Source organism: Oryx dammah, unplaced genomic scaffold (assembly GCF_014754425.2).
Source record: "Oryx dammah isolate SB20612 unplaced genomic scaffold, SCBI_Odam_1.1 HiC_scaffold_17, whole genome shotgun sequence".
NCBI lineage: Eukaryota > Metazoa > Chordata > Mammalia > Artiodactyla > Bovidae > Oryx > Oryx dammah.
This window is the reverse complement of record NW_024070201.1, coordinates 50,597,984-50,613,575: the sequence shown is the minus strand read 5'-3', so window position 1 is coordinate 50,613,575 and position 15,592 is coordinate 50,597,984. Positions and strand designations below refer to the sequence as shown.

The 15,592-nt window shown below is 55.0% G+C and overlaps 1 protein-coding gene across 1 annotated transcript in view; it reads right to left on the bottom strand.

Annotated features, from left to right (window-relative positions):
• The window catches only part of ARHGEF17 (Rho guanine nucleotide exchange factor 17), a 58,470-nt gene that overhangs the window by 16,842 nt on the left and 26,036 nt on the right, over positions 1-15,592 (bottom strand). The window contains exon 2 of the mRNA XM_040258795.1: positions 2,398-2,475. Coding sequence (XP_040114729.1) covers positions 2,398-2,475 — 78 coding nt within the window. The remainder of the gene's footprint in view (positions 1-2,397; positions 2,476-15,592) is intronic.

Genomic DNA, 15,592 nt, shown 5'->3' with positions numbered 1-15,592 from the left:
TGCAAGCCTCCATGTGTGCAGAGGCAGAGGGGCACGCCCACCCCATCACCTTTTAATCTTCCCACTGAGAGGAGGGCATGATTAGTTATATTTGCAGGACAAAAATGCGGAGGCTCAGAGGAGTGAGACTATTAGACTAGGCATCACCCAGAAGGGAGCAAGTGACTAAACCCCTGGACTGATTCCCACGCCTTTGACTCCCACTTAGGGGACAACCAAGGACCCCCGAGACCTCTGCACATCTATTTGTGCCTGGCAGCCAGGGACACCTCGTAAAGATGGAATTCTGGTTGTGGCCCTCCTGTGACTTCCTTGGGCTCACAGTAAAGGTCAGCTCCTTGCCCAGCAGCCACACTGGCCACCTCCCTGTTCCTAGTTGTTCTAGGTTTCCTCCAGCCACCCAGCCCTGTTCTTGCTGTGTCCTCAACCTAAAACAAGTCCCTCCAAGCTCTCCCCTTGCTTAAATCCTACCTACCCATCAGGTCTCAGCTAAACACCCCATATCCTGCCCCCAACACTAGGGCAGACCCCCATTCTGTGTTCTCACTGCTCTATGCATCTTAAAAAATACACACACACACACATATAAACGATGTATTTTTGTGGTGTGATATATATATAGCATAAAATTTGCCATTTTAATCATTTTTAAGTGACTGGTTCAGTATACCCACATTAAAGTACATTCATGTTATGGACCATCACCACCATTCATCTCTGGAACTTTTTTTTCAACTTCCCTGACTGAAACTCTGCACCCACTAAATACCAACTCCCCGTGTCCCCCTCCCCAGCCACCGGCAGCCCCATTCTACTTTCTGTCTTTATGAATTTGGTTGGCCATTCCAGGTACCCCATATAAGTGGAATCGTTCAGTATCTGTCCATTTGTGACCTGCTTAATTCACTAGCATAATGTCCAAGAACTTGTTACAGCATGTGTCAGCATTTCCTTTTTGGCTGAACAATATTCTGTTTAAGAATACTCTCCATGACTTCTACATCACCATGCGTCCTCACGCATAGCCCGTCTGGTTACTGTCAGTCTCTGCCACAGACTGTGAGCTCTAGGAGACAGGACCTCATCACTCACATTCACTGCTGAACCCTCCAGAGAACGCTGCCTGCTTCATGGCAGATTTGTACACTGAATGAGTGAATCCTTGGGATGTTTCCTCAGGCTCTCCCTTCCACCCTTCGCTCTTGCTCTGCCTAGGTGGTTTGAGAAAACCTGTCCCCAGTTATAACTACCAGGTCCCACTTTAGCTCAGACCCATGCTCTCTATCCTGGGCTCCAGACCCTGGGCATTCCAGACCCCCACATCTGAACCTCAACTCACCATCTCATCCCCCCTTTTTCACAGAGGGATCCTTTAGTGCCTTAGGCACCCAGGCCAGGGCCCAGGCACCATCCTGGGCTTCCCCATCTTGCCCCACGGCCAACCAGGTACCATGTCTGGCCTGACTGGTCCACTTCCTAAATATCTGTCCCCAACTCCCCTCTCTGCAGTCTCCCCCCGGGTGGTGGCCTCTTTTCCCTTGCCTGGCCTCAGTGGCTCTAGCCTCCTCTTCTGCTACCCTCCTCCCAGCAGTCAGATAGACTTTATAAAGCGTGAGTCAGACTACACACTGCCCCTGCTCAAAGCCTTTCAATAGTTCTTAGGACCCTTGGTAGAGTCCAAATTCTCCTCCTGCTACTGAGGGTCCCCACCACGCGAGCTCTGCTGGCTCCCTCAGCATCACCACAGGACTGAGCCCTGTGCTGTGCTGGCTACGTGGACTCCTGAAAGGGCCAGGTCTTTCCTTACTCGACCTTGCATGAGCTGTTCCTGCTACTGAGAAGACAGGGCAGAAGGAAGCCAGCACGTCCTCCAGGGAAAATTCCTTGACCCTTTACCTCCCAGGTGCCCCCCCACCCCAACCTGATGCCTTAAGAGCCCATATACTCAACTATGTCCCTAGCAGGACTGTCAATTCCTACAGCAGAGGCTTGTCTCTTATTTGGCCCGGTGTTTCCTGCACCTGGAACAGGGCCTGGCACATAGCACATGCTAACATTTAATTCCATTCAACCAACATTTTTCCAGTCAATGAATGAAGTGAAGGCAGGGTCGGGGCGGGGTGGGAGCAGAGGGGGTTCACAGACCTAAGCTCAGACCCAGCACTGCCAGGAGAGGTGGTCAGCAGGAGGAGGGCGCGTCTGCCGCCGGCGCCCCAGTCTGGCCTCCTTACGGCTCCTCTGCATCCACTCCTGCCCTGGAGGGAGCATCCTCTACGACGGGTGGTGTACCCCATGGTCGTTCCTCTCTAACCTCAGTCCCCGGTGCTCCCACACATCCAACAGCCACCCACACTCAGAATGGCCGCGCTCCGGGACCCGGGCCTCCCCAGGTCTCACCTGCACCAGAGTGCGCAGCGACTCCACGTACGACTGCTCTGTGTCCAGCAGGGTCATCGTCACGTGCTTCCGCATATCCTGGGGGGACAGAAGGCAGAGGGTGAGCAGTGCCTTGCTCCTTTCACACGCGCCACCTGCAGCCACAGGGGCCCAGAGAGCCCACTCACGCCCTCTCCTAGGTCTTCAAGGTCTGTCCTCCCCAAAGCACCTTGGACCTCCACTCTCCAGGTCTGTGCTCACGTGCTCCCCCTGCAGACAGTACCTCTCCCTGCAACTCCCAGCCTGCCTCCCCAGACTGCGCTCCTCAACTCTCATCCCTCCGCTCCCCTCCCCAGGGCTATTGGCAGCTCTGGATATCTCCTGTTTACTTCTTGGCTCCCCTGTTGGACTCCTGAAAAGGACTCAAGAAAGTCAATAGCTTCTCACATTTGCGAAGGGCAATGCCTCCAGGTCATCCCTACTCCAGCTACCAACTCTGAAAACCCCACCTCTGGGCTGAATACTGTGGGGTCAGACCCTGCCCTGGGCTTCACATCATCCCAGAAAGTCAAAACTGTCACTTCCTGATACAACAAAGAAAAAGGTGGCCCAGAGAGGTAAGGGCAGCTAAATGTCACGCAGCAAGGCAGGGGCAGGGCTCAGCCCCTCTCAGACAAGGCTGGGTCCCGGTTCACTCAGTGAAAGAGGTTAACTGAGCCTTACTCCATGCCAGGCTCTGTTCTAAATGTCGTGCACTATTTTCTCCTTCTGACCATCCTGTGAGGTATGTGTGATTATTCTTCCCATTTTAAGGAGATCCAGGCAGCGATATCTCCATTCCGAGGCTCATGATCTGCATTACGGAGACTCGCACCCATACCCTCAGGGGAAGGTGCCCATCCCACAGGGCAGTCCCTGCTCTCTGGCAAGGTTTTTCTGGAAGTCAGCTTAGGGATGCCCTCTGTGTGTTCCATCCTGGGACTCAGCGTACCTGCCCCTGGCCACCAGTTCCTATGCCTCTGGCCCACTCCTCCTCCAGGGAGCCTTCCCAGATGGCACAGCTCTAAGAGCTTCTCTCCCCAGGCAAGGACTCCACTTGACTAAGCTCCTGGAGTGGTCCTAAGCCAAGTCCCAACTCCGCTGGGCCCCAGATCTCTAGGGCTTCTTCTCCCCTCTCCTTCCCAGCCAGTCCTCAGCTTGGCCTTGGCAGGAGCTTGGGCTCCAGCCATGAAGGCCTGCCCGTCAGCGTGGATGCTCCTCGTGTGTGACGATGCCATGGTGGGTGTCTGTGTCTGTGGCCTCCCTCTAGTGCCCACCCCAGGAGCCTCTCAGGGTTGGGACTCAGCCAGTGGAGCAGGGCTGATCACTACTGTGCCAGTCTGTGTCTGCTGAGTGGCCTAAGCACTGGGCTTGCCCAGTCGGCCTGATTCAGCCACTGCTCACCCCTCTACTCGTAGACACTGCAGGTCCCCCCCTCCCTCTGACTCAGGGACTTAGAGGTCAGGCCTGTCCCCAAGCCTGTACTACAACAAGGCATACTTTAAAAAGTAGGCTTCTATGCTAGGAACTCAGGGGTGGGGGTGTGAATGGTACCCCCTAGGGGGAGGGGAAGAGGCTGGCTTGCCCCCTCCTCAGCGCTGTGCTCTGATGGGTAAGAAGGCACTGGATTTTGTCTCAGAGCCCCCAGCTACAGCCAGACCACCTATGCTCAGCACTTCTGAGGCCTTAAAAAACCAGGGCAGCTTCCAGTAGGAGGCAGTACCAGCTAGGCCCCTCGAGGATGAGAGCTTGGGAGGGAGGGCATCAAGGGCCAGAAGGGCCTCCCAAGGAAAGGCCCAGACGCCCAGCCTCCTGCAGGGAAACACCTCAGCATGTCACAGACGTGGCCTCGCTTCAGCCTCACACTCACAGCTCTATGACAGCACTTGTCATCGCCAATACACCCGTGAGGAAGTCAAGTCAGAGAAGTGGCCTGACCTGTCAGAGGCCACACAGCCAGTGACTGGCAGAGTGGGTAAGCGAGTCTCCTCAGCCACCTCGTGCTGAGACTTAGGGGCCAAGAACTCAGAGTTCTCACTCAGACTGCCCAGCCAGCCATGAGCCACAGGGCCCCCAGCCTGGCCCCTCCCAGCTGTGTGACCATAGGTGGTCACCTAACCGCCTGGACTTCTACATTTTCCTCTATGAAATGGAACCAATAACACCTCCCCCCCAGTGCTGGGAAAGCAAGGACCTGAGGAGCAGGGTAGCTCTCCGCACACACTGGGTCTTTAAGGGCCATCCTCACTGGGTCTTGGCAAGGCTGTTTATGTACATCTGTCTCCCTGCTGGACAGGCAGCTCCAACTGTTGGATCAGGCCAGACTCGGCCCTGGGTGGCACAGCACCCCCCACCCAGCACTTCCCCAGCCCAGGCCTGCCAGGCCCAGCAGTGAGGGTCATGGGCAGGGAGGCCCCCTGAGGGAGGCAGGGCGGGTGCTGGGCCTGATGGCCCAGAGCTGGGGTTAGTAACTCATGCAGGGAGGCTGACGCTGCAACAGCCGCCTTTCCAGCCTCCTCCCTGCTCAAAAGCACAGCGGGCCGTCACTCAGCTGTCAGGTAGAGGTACGGGAAGCAAGGCCAGCTCCCTGTCACTGCGTTGAGCTCCCCTTCCGCACGTGCCCAGACACGGGTGTGAGTATCAGTGGGGGCCAGGGGAAGCAGGGGGCAGTGCAGCTGTCAACCAGATCAGCAGGCACACCTGTTCTGGGAGGGACAGCCCTGTAGGCCCAGCCTCCCCCAGAGCCTCTCACCCCTCAGCAGCCCCAACCCCAGACCTTCACTACACAGGGGCCCTGAAGGGGGAGGGGACGTGGGGCCCAAGGGGTACAGCAGGAGGACGGGGTGGGGGTGGGGGGGCCCGAGGGGGGCCCTCCTACCAGTATAACTGGGACATCATGACCCAAAGCCCGAGACTCCTATGCAGCATGAAGACAGAGGCATGTGTACAGAGAGAAGCCGTAAGGCCAGACACCCCGCAAAGAGAAAAAATGCATCCAGGCCCTTAGAGATACACACAATACGGCATAGGGAGGAGGACAAAACCACAGCCCCCACTGGAGCCCAGGAGAGCGGAACAATCAGAGTCCAAGCCCAGAGAGACACACAAAGCACAGAGACAGCAGGTGGAAGCCTCCCCCTCCCCCGCAGGGGAGCACCCACTGAGCCAGGAATGGGGACACCACCACTGCCACCCCAGCATGACACCTCCCAGGCCCAGTGACTCCAGGGAGAGGATGGCAAGGAGGGGAGCAAACCTGACCGCCCCTTACTCCCCAGCACATACGTTCATCCTGAGACAGAGGCTGGCAAAACCTCCTCTCCCTGAGCCTGTGGACCCAGGGTACCCTGGTGACAGCCTCAGCCTCCAGGCTGACCTGTATCGACGCTCAGTACAGGACTGCCAAGCACTGCTGGGTTTCAGGGTGCAGGCCTGCTACTCAACTGAGCTTGCCAGCCCTTCTGCCATCCCCAGTTTGCATTCTGGTGGCACCAAACCTCAGCATCTTGCTAGCCACACCACCCCTGCCAGGACTTCTCACACACCCTCCATCTCCCTGCCACCATCACTGATCACTGAGTCCCCAGCCCCACAGCCAGGCAGCTGCTGGGCCCCAGCATCTCTGCCTGTGCCTCCCCCAGTCCAGGGCGCCAGACTTCTAAGCCTTGGCCCAGGTCCCTCAATGCCCCTCCCCCTCCCCGTACCTGGGCCTCCCCGGGCTCCTCAGGGTCAGCGCTATTGCTCCCCGCGGCGGGCTCCCCGGAGGCGGCGGCCGGGCCCAGATCGCGCATGTCTTCCAGCGCGATGGTGAACTGGGCCAGGGTCTTCACCATCTGTAGCATGCGGCCGGCCCGCCGCCGCCGCCGCCGCCTCCGGGGCGGGGGCGCCGGGAGTCGACGGGCCCCCTCCCTCCCACCGAAGCTCCCTCCGCGGGACTCAGCCGGGCCGCGGCGGCGGTCGCGCGGTATCAGTTCCAGCGGCGATCTGATGGCGGCGGCCGGGCCCGCGGCGGCGCTGTAGCCTCCTCCGCTGGGCGAGTGCGCCCGGCGAGCCCCGCGCGGCGCCGCCGGCAGCGCGGAGGGGAGGAGGGAGTCCCCCGCCCCCGGGCCACCCCGCCCCCTCCACTCGGGCCCCTCTCCCCCAACACGCCAAGGGCGCCCCGCCTCGCCCCCGCAGCTTCGCCACACCGGCAGCCTACGGTCGCAGACCTCTCTCCCTCTGTGGACACAAGTCCGCGCACACCCGTGGACAAAGGCGAGTACACTTTTTTCCCCACACCTGTACGCACGGAGGCACACGCAGGGGCATGCAAATAGCCACATAGAACCAGCCCACATACATGGATGCCTGCCCTCAGTCCTCGATTAGTATACACGCGTGGGTCAGAGCCAAGGACACACACAATAATATAGTCCCATACAGACCTGAACCTTGACACACACGTGAAACCGACCCAGTGCTGCACGCAGCCACACGTGCTTCCGTGTTCATGCAACTATAACCAGGCAAAAATAGGCACACAAATTTAGGGATGTGCACACACACACATCCCTGGAAACTGCTGCTGTCCTCCATCCAGGGACACAGCACTTGGACCATGGAGGAGACTACCAGGCAAGGGTACCCTGAGTCACTCCAACACCTGCTCCACCCAGTAGACCCGTGTCCTGTGCTTGAGACAGTCCAAGAGGCTTCGAGTCCTATTCCTCTCCACCCCATCCCACTACCCCCACGGGGAAGGGGCTCAGGCATTTATAGGCACAGCACCCCCCCCCACCAGACTGTCCTCCAGGATGCCTCCTGGCAGGCTCCTCAGAAACTGTTCCCTAAATCCCAGGTGGTGCCCAAACCTATTCCAGACTGATTTAATCATGAGGGGCACACGTGAGCTTGGTTTTGTACCAGTTTCTACCTCACCATGGGGCTCTGATGTGCCCTGCAGCTGCCTGGGGAACTCATAATTCCCTAGTATACTGAAGGCTCCCACACTCACCACACTCCTAACAGATTCCCTCCCCAAACCTGCTTCCCTCTGGGTTTCCTGCACAGTGGAGAACTCTTGACCCCATCAACCAAGCCAGTCCCAGTCCCCACAGCTCCCCCATGCTTGAGAGCCCCTTCCCCTGCCACTTCCGTCTTAACTGCGGTAAACAAACCAGGCTCTCTCCTACCCCAGGGCCCTGGCCCTTGTATCTCTTCTCTCCTACAAGTGCTTTTCTTTTTTCAAATTTATTTATTTGGCTGCACCAGGTCTTAGTTGCGGCATGAAAACTCTTAGTTGCAGCATGAGGGGGTCTAGTTCACTGACTAGGGATCAAACCCAGGTCCTCTGCATTGGGAGCATGGAGTCTTAGCCACTGGACTACCAGGGAAGTCTCTACAAGTGCTTTTTCTTTTCCCTTAAGACTAGTCATAGTGCAAATGTCACCTCAGGGAAGCGTTCCCTGAACCTCTGATTAGGTCAGGTACAGCTGCTCTATGCTTTCAAAGAGCCTCAGTTTTTCTTAACCAGGTATCACAGATTAAAATTATACATTTGAGCTAGATTGATGCTCCTCTCTTCCCAAGTGACTGTAAGTTCCTTGAAGGCAGGGCACACAACCCTTTCATAAGCCATAGCCCTCTGTGTGTAGATGCTGGCTAATGAAACAATAACTCCAGCAATTCTTCCTTCTCCCTTCTCCCCACACACCAAGCAGTCACCACCTAGAGGCAAAGAGCCCACGCAGGTCCCAGCTCATGAAACTTTCCTGGCATCCCCATGGCACAGGATCAACTCTTCCTGCTGGCCCTTGCAGCCTCCTATCCTGCTCTGCCCCACTGCCTCCCCATTCCCCTGTTTGGCCCTCAACGAAGGTGAGTCCACACCCCACACCCCTGGCCAATAGTAGCATCTTCAGGGTCCCCAGATATCCAACACTAAAATTTTAACTCCCCAACAGACCAACCCCATGTAGCCAACAATGAGAACAGGCGTAGGGAATTCCAAGAAAGTAGCAGGAGAAGACCAAGGTGACCTGCACCTGGCAGGGGTCCCAGAGCAGTGAGCACCAGCTACCCAGAGGTGCCTGACACTTGATGGGTGCTCGCTGAGTCTGCCCTGCATAGTGAGAGAACCACTGATGAACCCATCTGTCTCTCCTGGGTCTCATGAGAGCCCCACCCTAAGCAACTCTTGAGCCAGTCTGCTGAGTGAAAGAACGAATGCAGGCAAGAGTGGGTGCTCTGCATGAACTCCCTTCCTGGTCCCTCTCTAGCAGTGGTTTTCAAAGTGCATCCCTGTGCAACTCCTGGGGCCGTGTTAGAAATGCACATTCTCAGCCTCCCTGACACCACCCAAGGAGGCAGAAGCGGGGGTGCTCCGGGAGAGCCCAAGCCCTCTTCTGCCTCTGGTTTGGGACCAGTGAGACTCCCCACTTGTCACCTTCTGAGTGAGATGGACTGTGGACTTCCCTAGGGGCAGGGCCTGCTCCTCTTCCTCCTCCTTTTGGGCTCATAACATTGGGGGAAAGGTTGGGAACAGCCAGACCAGTTAACTGAGTGATGGTGTGAGCAAGAAGGATGGACACCAGTACAAACAGCCAGGTCCCAAAAGTAATCCCACATGAGTAAAAGGGCCAGTGATCCGAAGGCCTCACCCCAGGCCCATTGCTTGATCACTGTAGCTACTTAACTCCACATTGGCTTTCTCTCTGAACACCTCCTTCCCTATTTGACCCTCTCTCCAGCTGTATGACCTGGGCTGTATTTCCTCTAAGGCTTGTTAGTGAGTTGCATTCATTCCCTCCCTCACTCCAGTGGGACCAGGCCCTGCAGAGATGAATCCATTCTGGCTGGCACCCAGGAGCTCCCAGACAACATACAGGGCTCAACAGAGGGAATCACTCATGCCTCAAGAAATGGGGGTGAGGGGTATTCAGGGAGGGCTTCCTGTAGGAGCCAGGCAGGTCCCAAGGTCAAGAGATCCAGAGGCAAGTGGGTGCCCAGAAGGCAGAGTTCACCAGAGGCCCCCGCCCTGGAGAGCGCGGTGAGGCCTGGTGCTGACGGCACTGCGTGCTGTGGCTGCTTCATTAAAGACAGCTAATTAGATCCAAGCCCATTGCCGTGGCAACACAGGGGCTAGTGGGGGTGGGGAGATGAGGGAAGCTGAGAGAAAGGACAGGAGTGCAGAGTGCTGCATCAGGGTGTCCAAGCATCTCCCCTAAAACAGCACAGGCAGCAGAGCTCCTCAGAGTCCGGTCAGCTGGGGCGGAGGCTGAAGACACCCCTGGGCAGCCTGGATTCTGTTGGGGCTCCTCTGAGCCCCCATTTCAGGCACAGATTTCTTTTCCTTTTGGGTATCTGCACTTGTTTCAAGTGAATCTGGCTCAGAATAGTTTTTAATTGTTCAGGTAGTTGGTATAGGCCCATCTAGTCCCCCTCTTCATACCCTAAACCCCACCACACCCCATACACCACCCTCCCCAGAGGCAGGAAAGGGCTCTGATCCACAAGGCCACTGCCTCACTCCAGGAGGCCAGTTGGGCACCCCTGCCAGCCCTGGGTGACACCAATCCTCCCAACCCTGACCTAGTCTGTGATTGCTTCCCCAGCTCTGAGGGAAGTCTAACAACTCGCCAGCCTGCCTCTGGACACACTCCCACCCCGAACCCCACCAAAATCACCTGCAAGACCTCTAGCCCACTTAGGGCCATGTGAGCTGGGCCAACTGGGGGACCAGTGATGAAAAAGGACATATGGATGGCTAATGAGTAATGGCTGAAAAAGTAACAGGATGGATTGATGATGGATGAATAAATAAATGGGTGGAAGAACAGAAGGATGAACCGATGACAAATGAGCACAAATGGACACACAGACACACGATCCAATGGATGAGAAGTTAACTGAATTTTTATTTTATTCATTTGTTGACAGTTTAACAAATATTTATTGAGTACCTTCCAGGTACCAAGCACAGTGCTGGGTGGAGACTTAGAGGTAAGAAAAAAAGTCTGTGCCCTGTTGGGCCCCACAGTCTGTGTGGGAAGATAGGAACTTGAAAACAAAAATGGCAAGTACAATGCAGGTTCAGGGGTGGTGGATCCCATCAGGCTCTGGCAGGCTGGAAGGAGTCTCCAGGTTTTTACATGAGCACAGATACATAAGTATTTACCAGCAGTGTCTGGGCCCCAGAGCTGCTCAAATCAGACCACTGGGAACTCCATAATCTTAGAATCTTAACCACCACTCTTAACCATCACTAATGCTATTTAAACACTTTTCAGGCACCCCACCCCTGCTTTCCAAGCCCTGGCTCTTTTGATCCCCACGGCAGTCCTACATGAAGGGTTTCTATACTGTTATCCCTGCATTTTACAAACAGGGGACCTGAGACTCAGGGAAGTCACCTACATAATAAGCAGTGGAGCCTGGGTGGCTGCTTTCAGGGCCCGTGCTCTTAAACCACCACCTCCCCTGGGAAGAGCCCCCTCCACTTCCCCTGGGGCTCACCTGCCTCCCTGGTGCCCTAGTTGCCTGAACTGCCTTTCTGCAGCCTCATCTGTACTGAGACAATGACACATTCTCCTGACCCAGGTCGGAATTGGTAGAAAACAAAATGCTGTCCATCCACAGGCAATGCTGGGATCACGGAGGCGCCTCTTCCCTGGGAACTGAGCCCTGGCTAATGGCCCAGATGGACTGTCTGCGTTCCTGACCCCACAAGTGTCCACGGGCCTGGAGTTAGTACTGGATGTTCCCAACCCAATGGGCTATCCATTTCACTGATGGCTGCTGCCCTTCTCAGGTCCTCAGGCTCATCAATGAAAGTTCCAAAAGAGGGATTTCTGGGCATAGCTATTAGGAGTGCAAACTATGGAGCCAGACAGTTTGGGCTCAAATCCTGGTTCGACCAGGTGATATGACCTTGAGCAAGACTCTTTCCCCTCTTGGGGCCTTGGTCTCTCCATCTGTTCCTGTTTGAGACCCCTTCCCTCTTCCTCCCATCATCCATCCCTTCCCACGTCACAGCCTGTCCCTTACAGACCCTCCCTTCTGGGAGGAGGGGCCTCTCAAGGCTCCACTGAGTTCCCAGGCCTCAGGCAGCTGCAAGGGCAGTCTCCAAGCCACAGGACTCCCTCGGGACTGGCTGCTCTGGATGGGCCCCAGAATTCTGGGGAATGTGCTTTGAGAACAGGAAGGGGAGAGATCAAGGGCCTAAGGAGCCTCAGGTCCTTCCTGCCACAGGGTCACTGCCCCACTCAGGTCAGTGTGCACTTGGAGGTGGGATTATGAGACACAAGCGTGTTTCAGCTGTGCAGGCTCATGCATGTGTCTGTGCGTCCCTGTCAGTGGTCTTCTGTGGCCACGTGACTGCACAGCACCTCTGTGGGTGGTGATCCCTGTGGTTCTTGGCAGAGGTGGAAAGTGAAGGGGCCACATCAGTAAAAACCAAAAACAGCTATAGCTGAGCATTCACCATGTGCCAGGCATGGGAGAAGTACTTGACATCACCGTCTCATTTTATCCTCATAAGCAGTCCAGAGGTGTGTGGTAGCTTGCATTTTTCAGATGGCTATCACAGTATCTTCCATGACACACGGTCTTCTTACAATGTGGTACTGACACTCTTCCTATAGAGTGATGAGGTTTATGGTCCCTACCCTTGAAACTGGGTGGACCTTTGTGACTGCCCCAACCAATAGAGTACAGCAGAAGGGATACTATGTGACATCCAAAGTGAGGTGGTCCAGTGATTAAGCTGTTGCCTTCCAATGCAGGGAATACCAGTTCAATCCCTGGTCAGGGAGCTGAGACCCCACATGCCTCATAGCCAAAAACCAAAATATAAAACAGAAGCAGCACTGAAACAAATGCAATAAAGACTTTTTAAAAATTCTCATAAAAAAAAAATCTTAAAAAAAAGCAAAAACAAAGCTAGGCCATACCCATTCCACGCTCTTCTACCTTGCCATCGAGTCACTCATTCTTATAGCCCAGCACCATGTTGTAAGGAAGCCCAGGTCAGACGCACAGGCCATGTGCAGGCTACCCCAGCTGACAGCCTGGATGAGGTCCTACTCAAATACCAGCAGAAACTGCCAGATTTGTGAATGAGCATGACTTCAGGATGAGTCCAGCCCAGCTACTACTTGACTGTGATTGCCCAAAAGGTTCCGAGTTAGAGCCACCTAGCTGAGAAAGCAGGCCCAGAGACGTGAAGAAGACATAGTAATGGAGTCGGTAAGTGGCAGAGCTGGGATAAGAATCCAGGGTCCTCAGTGTCCTGATGGGAGGGACGAAGTAAGAGGATGACTTCTGCACAGACCCAGATTCCACTGTTGGTCTAGAGGGGTCCATCTGGGACCCCAACCTCTGTAGCACTAGAAAATCTCCCCACCCCCCCAGAAACCACCTCTGATGGCTGAAAGGATTGAGGGGGCAGCTCTTACTCTCTATGCCGTGGCTCAGGCCCAGCTTCTGGCAGCTCAACCACGCTGCCCACTTTCAGCCCAGAAGGGACACCCCACCCACTGTACTCCTGACCCCTCATCTCAGGGAATGATATGCACTCCGTATACCGTTGGTGGGGATATTTACTTCCAAGTCATGTTCAGCGAGGCACTGTTTCCTATATATTATCTCATGTAATCCTCACACCAATTCTGAGTTACATATCACTATTACTGCCATTTTACGGGCTTCCCTGGTGGCTCAGAGGTGAAGAACTTGCCATCTTACGGGTGAGGAAACAAAGGCTAGGAGAAGTGAAGCAACTTGTCTGAGGTTGTGAAGTTGGATGTGGCAAAACTGGCGGGGATTTAGCAAAGCTAGGGTCTGACCCCGCATAATCAGCATATCAGAGGAGTTGTGTGACTTCACCAGGGTCACAGAAAACAGAAATGAGGAGTTGGACCAGGCCTAGAGTACCTTGAATTAGATGGTTATGGCTGTGTTCTCTATTCTGTCCCCTGGATAATGTCCATAGAAGCAGAGACCAGACCTCTCTACGTTTATAGCTGTGTCCCTGACATACAACAGGTGCACCATGCGTATCTCTTGATTGACTTTGCTCTGACTTTAGTCAAGCTGCTCCTCCTTCTGGGATTCAGCTTCTTCCTCTGTAAACAAATGGGGGAGAAGGGAAAGTACAGGTGGACTCTAAACTCCTCACTAGGCTCCCTGAGGGAGGGCGATAAGTGAGGTCATGCCCGGAGATGGCGGGTGGACAGTTTGACCTTTCTCCCTGATTTCAGTACCAGGATCCAGTCTTCTTACTTGCATGAGGAAGTTGGAGCACTTCCTCCAAACACCCACGGGTGGCAGCAGAGGCCCGCATGGCATGGGGCTGCAGTGCATGTGGTTTGAATTTAACTTCAGTCTTGTTTTATGTGGGTTTTTTCCCTTTCTTCTTCCATGGCTCTCCCACAACCACGCCCCCAAGCCTTAATTTGAAGAAGATACAGCTGGATCTTCCAGCCTGGGAAGGAAGGGTTTCCTAACACCATGGATAATGGCCGGAAGCAGGAGGTGGAGGTTGGGAGGTAGGAGAATAGACAGACCCCCACAGATGTGAAAAATATCTCCTGAAGAGCTAGTACACTCTGAATTAACTCATCTCCAGGGCCCAAGAGGTTGGGACTGTTGCCACCACTTTATAGGCAGAGAAAGCAAAGCTCAGATTTTCTGGGTCCCATATCTGAGTGGTGATGCGTGTGCATGTGCGTGTGCTTATGTGGGGTGTGCGTGTGTGTGTGCTGGGAGGGTGGATGGGTAGCAGGCAGGAATATCCCCGGGAATCTGATGAAGTCTTAGGTGCGTGTGCATGCTCAGTCATGTCCGCCTTCTCGACCCCAGGGACTGCAGCCCGCCAAGCTCTGCTGTCCATGGGATTTTCCAGGCAAGAATACTGCAGTGGCTTGCCATTTTCCTACTCCAGGGGATATTCCCAACCCAGGGCTCAAACCCATGTCTCTTGTGTCTCCTCTACTGGTAGATGGATTTTTTACCACTGCACCACCTGGGAACCCCAAAGTCTTAAAGTTGTTGTTAAGTCACTCAGTCACGTCCAACTCTTTGCGACCCCACGGACTGCAGCACACCAGACTTCCCTGTCCTTCACCACCTCCCGGAGCTTGCTGAAACTCATGTCCATTGAATTGCTAAATCTAGCATCCCTAGCTCCCTGGAAATGCACCCACCCACCCTGTGCACACTGCTGCTCACAACAGTGGTCTGGCCCCTGGTCCCAGTCCTGGCTCAGAACTTGTGGATGAGGCCAGCTTCCAGAACCCTTCCCTACCAGCTCTAAAAATTATTCATTCAAAACGTTTAAACCTTGCTCAGCACAGAACACTGCACAGAGTATCGGGCCCATATACACTGGGCCCAGCACCACCATCTTCCAGCTGTTGCAAATATCCCTTCCCCTCAGCCTTGGTTTTTTTCACTTCAAAAATGAGGGTGGAGCTTCCCTGGTGGCTCAGTGGTAAAGAATCTGCTCCCCAAAGCAGGAGACACAGGTTCCATTCCTATTGGGGAAATCTTACATGCCATGGGACAACTAAGCCTGAGCAAGTAACCCCAGCTCTAGAGCCTGTGCTCAGCAACAAGCGAAGTCACTGCAATGAGAAGCCTGCATACCGCAACTAGAGAGTAGCCCCTGCTCACCACAACTGTGTGCCACAGAGACGACCCAGAGCAGCCATAAATAAATAAATCTTTTTTTAAATGAGGGGGAACATCTATTGCAGAGTAAGTGCTCTGCAAAGGAGAGCTCGCTTCCCTCACCTCCACCCATTCCATGCAGGCAGGCTGGGGTGAAGGATCGTGGGAACGGAAGTCAGCCAGTGCCTGTTTCCAGCCCATCCTGTTCCCCTCCCTCCTTCCCTCGAACCCAGGCACAGTTGTGGGGGGAAGCCTCCATTTGTGTGTGCAGTTGGGGTGGGATGGGGTGTCCTGCCTCTAGAGCGGAAGATGACTCACTAGGCTGTGGGCCAGGCACCCTGGGAAAGGCCAGGCCAGCCTCAGGCCAGAGCCTTGGGGAGCCAGGAGGCAGGGAGGAGGTGGGGCAGGGCTTGCCTGAGCCATAGACATCATCCTGGGGGCTCTCAAAGCTCCGCAGCCAGAAGAACCCATCTTCCCCACTTCCCACAGTGCCAGAAATTCTACTCAGACCAATGAAGGCCCAGGGAAA